This window comes from Vespa velutina, chromosome 17, assembly GCF_912470025.1.
Source record: "Vespa velutina chromosome 17, iVesVel2.1, whole genome shotgun sequence".
Classification (NCBI taxonomy): Eukaryota; Metazoa; Arthropoda; class Insecta; order Hymenoptera; family Vespidae; genus Vespa; species Vespa velutina.
Window position 1 is genome coordinate 557,552 of NC_062204.1, and position 10,000 is coordinate 567,551.

Consider the following 10,000-nt stretch of genomic DNA (forward strand, 5'->3'; position numbering starts at 1 on the left):
GAACCGTGAACGATAGCGATGGATTATTATCGTTAAGCCGTGGGGAAAGCGTCAAATTAATTTATACCAACGAGAAGCAGCATTGAGTGCTTTGTACACGTGTATGCACATGCACACACACACACACACACATACACACACACACACACAAAATATATTTATGCTGTGTCCTATGCAAAACATTCGATTTCTTAGCTAATCGTAGATGAGTTGGAAGAATATATAATTCGTCTACGATGCCTCAGGACGAATAGAAACTTGCCGACCTTTTTGAATAATGAACGTCGTCGTACTCGTAGTGCTTCGTCATCTTTATATATATATATATATATATATATCCCTCTCATTCTCGTTATAGTTCAAGTCGGTGGTCTTTTCTACTTCCTTCGTTAGATCCTTTCCTTTTATTCTTCCTCTATCCTTCCTTTACTCACTTTCTTATCTTTCCTAGCACGCGCTGACGTTGGTATAACAGAATGACTACTATATATATACATATATATATATATATATATATATATTTCTATCTCTTTTTCTTTTCATCTCTTTCTGTCTTCTTCTTCTTTTTCCCTCTCTCTCTCTCTCTCTCTCTCTCTCTCTCTTTCTCGGCTCTAACTTAGAAGATTCTAAATCCCCTCTTAAAGAGAGACTTATGGCTCTACTATTTGAATTAGCATCGTCTGAAAAATTCATAGAATCTTTCTCGCGAAAGAATCGAGAAAAAAAAAAGCAGATAAAGAGAGAGAACGAGAGAGAAAGAGAGAGAGCGAGAGTGAGAGAGAGAGAGAGAGAGAGAGAGAGAGAGAGAGAGAGAAAGATAAGAAAAGAAACTTTAATAAGTTTTTCTAACGATCTTTCGAATTTTGTTACAGGGATGACGATCCGGGCAGCAATGTCGAGGCTGGAGAGTTATCGCTGATCCTAAGGACGCAGGACCTTAGGCCGTAGGTCGTCGGACTCGCTTCCACGATGAGCGCATCACTACGGATTTTGGCGTTGATCGGCTTAGCCGCGCAAAACGTGGCTTGGCCGCAGGATCCCGTTCCCAGGCTTCACGTCAAGCATCGTGAGTAATGTGGCATTATACCTCGCAATGATATCCTGCAAGCTCTATCGACTTAAATTAAAAAGAAAAATTTATCTCAGATAGAAAATAATAATGAAAAATCAACAAATTTTTTTTACTCTCTCCGATTTTTTTCCTTTCTTTTTTTTTTTTTTTTTTTCAATTTTTGAGATAATAAAAAAAGAACAAAAATTTTGTGTCGGATTGTTCCTTCAAGAAATCGATAAAAAATTAAAGAAAGCAAAGAAGAAAAAGAAGAGCATAAATCGACGTATAAATTATTATTGATCAACAGTTACGTAAATAAATTATTATATTTATCAATAATATGTCCCTCGTTAAATTTATGCCGACATTATCTCACTTATCGTGTATTGAAATAAAACTAAAATAATATTTATGTAAGCCCGAATCTAGTTCTATGACAGATACATACAACGCACACAATTTAGTTTCCCTTATTAGAGCGAGAATATATACGATATTGTACTTATTATACTCATATATTTTAGAACCGTCTACGTTTCTAATCTTCTTATGATCTTAAGAGAGTCAGTTAAAACTATAATTTAGCATATTCGGAGCAGTGAAAGATTTACGAACATATTATATATACGTCCTTATGATCTTTAAATCGGTTGATTGTAAAGCCGGACAACGTGAAGCTTCTCTCTCAACGGAAGAAGAAACAACATACTGGAGCTTTGAAAGACCAGCTGGTTTACTCTTAACGGTCTTAAGGGTGCCAATCTCAAGGAGTTTTCAAACATACCAACTTGAACGTAAGAATTACATGTAGATACGCGTAACCAAGCAAATAAACATACGTATGTTGATATAGGTTGGATAGATTTCGTGCACCTGTGGATTCGATCATAAAATGATTTGAGGGTTAAAAGTAGGACAAGTTCTGAAATGTGAACTCTCTCTCTCTCTTTCTTTTGGTAGAATAAACGAGAGAGAGAGAGAGAGAGAGAGAGAGAGAGAGAGAGAGAAATAGGGCTTACAAGGGGGTTAACGACCGGTCGAAATCCGTGAGCGAATACGCCCTCGTAGCTTTTGACGCGGATCAAATATTGGCGTGTGTCGCGTGCGTCGAGCATCACTGCGGCCGCTTTGGTAAATCCTATCGAGTATTCAATTACGGTAGAAGCGACGCTCACTCGCTCGCGAGTAAGCGAGTGAGTGAGAATGAAAGAGAGAGGGAGACAGAGAGAGAGAGAGAGAGAGAGAGAGAGAGAACGAGTGAGCCACACAGTGACACCACTGTCGATGCACTGTCTGTCTCTTCTGTATAGCTAGTTGCCATAGAGTTAGCTCAGAGATGAAATTGGCCAGGCTTGTGTATCGTGATTCGGGACTACGAGAAGACATATGTATCTGAATTGTGTGTATGTGTGTTTGTATATGTACATGTATATATTTATGTATGTATGTATTGTACTTTAACGCTCGACTTTCAGTATCTATTTTACGAGCCACCTGGTATATAAACCTCTTTTGGTATTTCCTTCTATCGGTATTATACATTTTAATTCTCTTTTATTTACAAATCGATCTATTGGATCTTTTTCTTCCCTCCTGTCTCTTACGCCTACACTTATATCTACACCTACATCCCAGTGTTTTATTTCGTTAATGCGATTGGTTCTCTCCCTATTCCTCTTTTTCCCCTTCCACCCTCTCCCCTCCTACACACACACACTCTCTCTCTCTCTCTCTCTCTCTCTCTTTTTCATTGATCGAAAAGCAACACGTCGTCGTCTGATTTTAAAGTAATTTTTCTTTAATCCTTTTTTTCTTCTTTTTTTTTTCTTTCCTTTTCTTTTTTCTTTTTTTCTTTTTTCTTTCTATCTTAATGTTTCTTTTTTGACGTCGTTATTGTTTTGTCGAGAAACGTAAAACAAAGTGAAAACCGAGAAGAAACGTTCTCCGTAACACGAGATACTCCGTGAGCGTAAAAACGGAGACACGGTGTCGCCTTTTTCGTAAATAAAACGTTGGTAAATCACTTAGAGAGAGAGAAAGAGAGTGAGAGAGAGAGGGAGGGGGAGTGGGAGGTAGGAAAGAGAGAGAGAGAGAGAGAGAGAGAGAGAGAGAGAGAGAGAGAGAGAAAGAAAGAAAGAAAGAGAGAGATAAAGGTTAAGAGTTCCATGAACCTCGGTGAGCGGTTTGAAATTCGAAACGGGAGGAAGTTTCGTAGGTATATCGTCGAATTTGTGATAAGAGGAGGGTTAGTTAAACGTTTCGATAAGCCGATGCGCTTTTTGCATCGGCCAAAGTCTTACTACGAATCTTACATATACATGACATAGGAACATATGTATGTACGTATAATGTGTGTATGTATGTATGTATGTATGTATGTATATATGTACGTAAAATGTATATACATAGATAAATATATATACGTTGGTATGTAGGTTAGCCATTCGTATCGCTACGACGCGGAAGCCGTACACTCGACTGGCTTTTGCGAAGAGTAAGTAAGCTCGTTAGGACTCGGAAGAACTTTGTTAAGCTCTAGAAAGTAAAAGAGAGTAAGATATATATATATATATATATATATATATATATATATGTGTGTTTGTGTGTGTGTATATATATATAAAAAAGTATAAACGAAATATCGACTACGTTTTTCAGGAAATACAAAACTTTCGGATGAGTCGGCTCTTTCAATGGCCAAACTTCGGTTAGAAATTTGATCGATGAATCATCGATCGACATTACGAACATTTCATCGTAGTCGTCGTCTAGTCGAAAAAGTAGTAAAGCTCGATAACGATTCGACCTAATCGAATAATTATTATTCGTATCTGTATACATTACTCGTGGAGTTCAAAAGTCTATTTTATTATTGAACTCGACGTAGACAATGTAAAAGAGAAAGACGTAGAAAGCTTTCTTATCCGGGGATAATATATATATATATATATCTGTCGCGTAAATAATGATTATAGCTAAAATCGACATTGCTTTATATTTCTCTCTTGGAACGCCATATCTCTTTCTTAGTCGAGTTACAGGGGACCCATCTCTCTTTCTATCTCTCTATATCACTCTCTTTCTCTCTCTCTCTCTCTTTCTTTCTTTCTATATTGTAGTAAGATCGTAAAGGTATCCCAGTTTCATATTCGAGAGATGCGAAAGATAAAAAGAAACAGAATGAAAGATATATAGAGAGAGAGAGAGAGAGAGAGAGAAGAGAGAAGAGAGAAGGGAAGGGAAGACAAAAATAAAGAAAAAAAAATCAAAAGAAAGACAGAATAGATAAAGATAAATGTACAGAGAAATACGGAAAATACGCAAAATGCACATGTGGGATATATACATACATACATATGTAACATTCGTTCGCGTAATTTTACCTAGTTCCTCAGATACGTAAGTAAATATACATGTGTGTGTGTGTGTGTGTATGTGTTCTCTACATATAAGATCTCGTTTATTCTGCGTATCACGATAATGGCCGATATTGAACGATAACCGATCGAAAATGATGTTACGTAAGAGCGTACGATATCAACCAGTTGATGATTTGACGGATATTCGCTAGCGGAAAGCACCGATTGTAGTAACGTCGAATCGCGATTCGACTCAGTCCGACGCTTTAACGACTAAATGGATATTCTTGAGTATATGTATATGTATGTACAGATGTCGGCATGTCCTCTCTCTTTCTCTCTCTCTCTCTCTCTCTCTCTATATATATATATATATATATATATATATATATATATATATATATCTTTCTCTCTATCACTATCTCTTTCTCTATCTGTCTGTTCTACTGCTATTCTGCTGTCTCTGTATATGTATCTATGTACCTATCTATCTATCTATCTATGTATGTATGTATGTATGTATGTATGTATGTATGTATGTATGTATGTATGTATGTATGTATGTATGTATGTATGTATACGCGTTTGTGCGCATGTTAGTCTCTAAAAGCGGTACTTACTTTCTCGTGCTTCCGTCCTAAATCCTATCCAGAAAACGAGCTACGTGAATCTCTTCTTTTCTATATTCTATCTATATCTATATATAAGCTACGCAAAGACTTGTCAAATCGATTAACCTCATAAAACGAAATGGTCGAGAAATGTGATGAAATAATATAAACTGCTTTTGTAAAATTCCCGTTTAAAATATGAATCGAAATAAAACGTTTTATAAATGTATATAAAAGGAGGGATCGCTTTTGCATTCGAATTGCGTTATTGGAACGATTTACATTAGAGTACGGAGTTAATTTGTTTGACTTTTGGAATAAATTATTTTTTATTCGATGGCCAAAAAACTGTATCATTTAACTATATTAAATAATGGAAATTAAAGAAACTTATTATAAATATGAAAAGTGATGGCTTTACCGAGTAATTTTTGATACTTAAATTTAAAAAAAAAATTTAAAAAGTGGAGTTAATTAATTAGGCTTCTGAATAGCTCATATCTCTCTCTTTCTCTTTCTCTTTCTCTTTCTCTTTTTGTCTCTCCCTCTCCCTCTCTCTCTCTTTCTCTCTCTCTCTTTTTTCCTTTCTTTCCCTTTTTCTCTGTCTCTAGCGTTGAAAATTGAAAAGTAAATCTAATGATCGAGTTAAATCGAAGTAATCGATCTCGCTGGTTCTAATCGGCATAGAACGTTAATTGATCATGAATAATGTGATCTCAAGTTTCTATTGAATATTGAAATCTTCGATTCCAATATTTTCCATTAGATTAGAATTTTTAGGGATGACATCGTCCATATCGTCGCGCATTTGATATTAATTTAGAAACGTGTACTGTTCCAGACAGTTAGAATTAATTTATTATTTTTACGTTTGCCAGATTTTGTTATAAGTACTTAACTATTTTTTCCGTCGAGTGACAAGGATATATTTTTCTGTTGTTTTCTTTTTATTTGTTCTTTTGTTTTTTTTTTTCTGATTCGTTCGTTCGTCTGTTTTTTTTTTTCTTTTTCTTTTTTTTTACAGTAACGAATAATTATAACTATTAAATCTTTATAGTTATATATAATTATAACTAGTAAATGTATATTGAAAGCTGAATAATTAAAGCTGAAAATTGTATTAGTTTTATAAAAAGTTTTATCTATGCTTGATATGTTTCTATAACTATTGTTGAATGAAATAATTAATTAGAGGAAATTTAATCGTTTAATTCAACGTGTTAAATAATATGAGACTTTTTATTGTTATTCGTTAAAAATCACATGTTATACACGCTTAATATAAGATATTTTTTTAGATTTAGATTTAAATCTATTTTATTTTATTTTTATTTTTTACATATATTTCTTTTTTTCCGCAAAAAAAAAAAAAAAAAGAACTGAAATGTGTTTGATCAAAGGAAATGTAAAAAAAGGGTCAGGCAGCGGAATGATCGTCCACTATATTCTTTCATAAATGACACATACAGAGAGAGAGAGAGAGAGAGAGGAGAGAGGAGAGAGAGAGAGAGAGAGAGAGAAGGAAAGAGAGAGAGAGAGAAAGAGAAAGAGAGAAAGAGAGAGAGGGAGAGAAAGAGAGAGAGAGAGAGAGAGAGAGAGAGAGAGAGAGAGAGAGAGAGAGAGAGAGAGGAGAGAGAGAGAGAGAGGGAGGGAGGGAGAGAGAAAGGGGGGAAGAGAAAGAAGTAAAAAACGTTTCTTTAACTCGTTTCGTGTCACATCAGTAGAATGTTGAATAAGAGAAATATCATGATAAAAAAAAAGACAAAGAGAGGGAAGGGAAAATTTTAAAGGAAAGTTAATCGTTAAAAAGGAATAGGTAGGAAAAAGAATGAAGAAAGAAAGTGAGAGAGGCAGAGAGAGAGAGAGAGAGAAAGAGAGAGAAAGATAAAGAGAAAGGAATAGAGATAGAGAAACTAAGTGGACAGCTATGACGATTTCGATTAAGTGGATTTTCCGGAACCTTTCAAGCGCAGCGATTTTGAAAAGACGAAGAAAAAAAAGAAAGAAAGAAGGAGATATAGAATGGAGAGGGTTGAAGATAGTAGAAAAAGGAGGAAGAGAACGTGTTTCGATTTGATTGATCGTCCCGCGGGAAAACTAGTGATGTTTCTCTCTCTCTCTCTCTCTCTCTCTCTCTCTCTATTTCTATCTCTATCCACGTGACCGTTCCTATCTACGTGTCCGCTTGATTCCGCGTGGAGCGAACGTCCTTCCTTCCATCGTAGATCCCCGTCGATCCCCGTCGATCCATGACCCGCGCACATTCTCTAGAATACCGTCCTACGACGGATAGATTTATTAATGTCTTGGGATCGTACGCTCTTGGGAATGACGGGAAATCGATAAGATGCAGGGAGCCTCTCGCTCACTTCTTCAGCTTCGGCACAATAAAATTGTATTACGAATAAATGATCGGGAGACTGAGGTAAACTTCGTTCCCATTGTCATCGGAAAACTTCGAAACGTTTACGAGACAGCAATGAAGAAGAAGGAGGGGAGAAAAAAGGAAAGGAATTTCTCTCTATCTCTCTCTATCTCTCTTTTTTTGTCTCTTCCTCTTTTTTCCTTCTTTTCTTTTTTTTTTTTTTTTTTTTTTTTTTTTCGTTCGCTATTTATGACCTTAGAAATGTGTCGATACATTCCATGGGATAGTGGTGGGGGTTTTCCGGGATGTTGTTCTTCGAAGCTTCATTTTATGGCGTGGAAAATTCTTTGATTACGATACTTTCCGTGTTATATAAAAACGTATACAAGTTGACTAGATTTTATAGAAAAATATTGTAGGGTTATGTATTTGTTTGGAAAATATATATTTATAAATTATATAGTTTTTCTTTCTGTTTTCTTTTTCTTATACTTCTTTTTCTTCTTTTCTTTTCTTTTTTTTTCTTTTCTCTTTCCTTTTCTTTTTTTTTTCTTTTTCTCAAAAAATGTACACCTCATATAAATTTCTAATTATCTTTAGAATTTTTCTCTTTATGGTTCAAAAAAATGTATTTGTTATAATATAAAGTAATATTTACAAAGTTCAAATAAAAAGTTAAATTATATGTTAATAATAATTTCTCTTTTTTTTCTCTCTTTTTTTTTTTTTCTTTCTTTCTTTAATCTAGAAATTTAAATACATTAATTAATTAGTAAACTCACATATAATGAAGTGGGGATACATTTGTCCGTGTTATACGAGTCACGTGGATCATATAAATGTGGAAATATATATTTATAAAAAATTTATAACAAGCTTATTACAAGATATGTGAATTTCTAGTTAACGTAAAAATAAATTTGTTGTAATGTAAAGATTATTATGTTATTAAGTTATAGAATTATATATATATATATATATATATATATATATATATATAAAATTTATTTAACATTTTTTACGCAATAGTATGTTCGCTCAGTAATAATAGTCAGTTATAATTATAAATTATAATTGTTACCTATCATTGACAATGAAATAATTATTTTTTAAATGTATAAATCATTAAAAAAGGATGCAATGACATTCATATAATGAAATAAATTTTTTACTTTAGTCAATATGCTACTTATCCTATTATATCAATGAAAAATAATATCAATTAATATGTTACACCTATATACAGGGTGTCTTGAACTATTTGGCCAAATATCTCTGATCTTATTGATTTTATAAACAAATGTTTCAAACAAAAGTTATTAGGTTTTGAGAGAGAAATGTAATATGTATTACTATTATTTCACAGAGAGTGCTATTGTCAAGATATAGAAGTTCTAATAATTTATTTAATATCAATAAGATCGGAGATATTTGATCATATCGTTCAAAATAAGACATCATTTATATAACCGAGGGAAATATGATCTTCAGAATTAAAAATACTTAAGTTTAACATTTTCGGTAGGATCATTGACTTTAATTGATAGCCGCTGAATATATAAATAGTGTTATATCAAAAACAATAGAAACACTTAAGATGGTCAAATTAGATTAGACACATATCGTTATAAGTTATATGCATATGTTATAGTTATGTACAACTCGGACACATATCGTTACAGTTATATACAACTTTTAAGTACTAAAATGAATAATATAAGTAAAACTTGATTTATTGACAGTAGAAAGTAGATTATTTGAAAAAGTAGTAACAGATGGTTAATATTAAATCACTTTAGAGATTATATCGATGTAGAATTATGAAATGTTACGAATGACGAATAAAAGTAAGACATTTTATCTATTAATAGTTATAAAGTGAATATAAATTATTAGTTTCATTATAATAACGAAACAAATTATTTCGATATTTAACCATGTTATACGAGTCTTTTTTTTCAATCTTCTTTTTTCAATTTTTTTTTTTTTTATTGTACGATGATTCACTGTATATATATATAATATATTATTTATATACATATATTATTTATATAATATTTTATATAATATATATATATATATAAATAATATAAAATAAATTTTTAACAAAAAAAAAAAGAGAAAATAAATGATAAGCGCAAACGCTGATTCCAAAGATAGAGTTTTTCTGCTTACGAATGAAAAAAAAAAAAAAAGAAAAAAAAACTACCTCAAAAAAGTTACTGTAGATATTCGTCGGTTGAAAGTTGGAATGGCGTAAAGATGAAGCTTTCCGGCGCGCGTTCACCGGAAAAAGGAGAGAAATCTCGATTTATATGCGCGTGTATGTACACACGACGAGGCTTGGAGAATAGTGAGTTGAGAGAGCAAGAGGATGAGAGAGAGAGAGAGAGAGAGAGAACGAGGTAAGGTCGGTCGAATATCCATGTGTTACGAGGGAATCGAATAAAAGCGTCATATGGGAGGAGAAGGAGCATGGCCATAATCCATATTCCAATTTTTCCTACGCTATCTTTCCTCTTTTCGAACGTTTATCGAATCAATGCCTTTAAAAAGTTTCACGTCGACGTTAAACATTTTTGTCTTCATGAAACTCGTTCTCTCTCTCTCT

At 33.2% G+C, this 10,000-nt stretch overlaps 1 protein-coding gene across 4 annotated transcripts in view; it reads left to right on the forward strand.

Annotated features, from left to right (window-relative positions):
- Positions 1-10,000, forward strand: part of LOC124955033 (semaphorin-1A-like) — a 294,486-nt gene that overhangs the window by 50,249 nt on the left and 234,237 nt on the right. For all 4 annotated transcript variants that reach the window (XM_047508853.1, XM_047508850.1, XM_047508851.1 and 1 more), the window contains one exon: positions 873-1,066. In XM_047508853.1, the coding sequence (XP_047364809.1) occupies positions 970-1,066 (97 nt within the window). In that variant the 5' untranslated portion in view covers positions 873-969. The remainder of the gene's footprint in view (positions 1-872; positions 1,067-10,000) is intronic.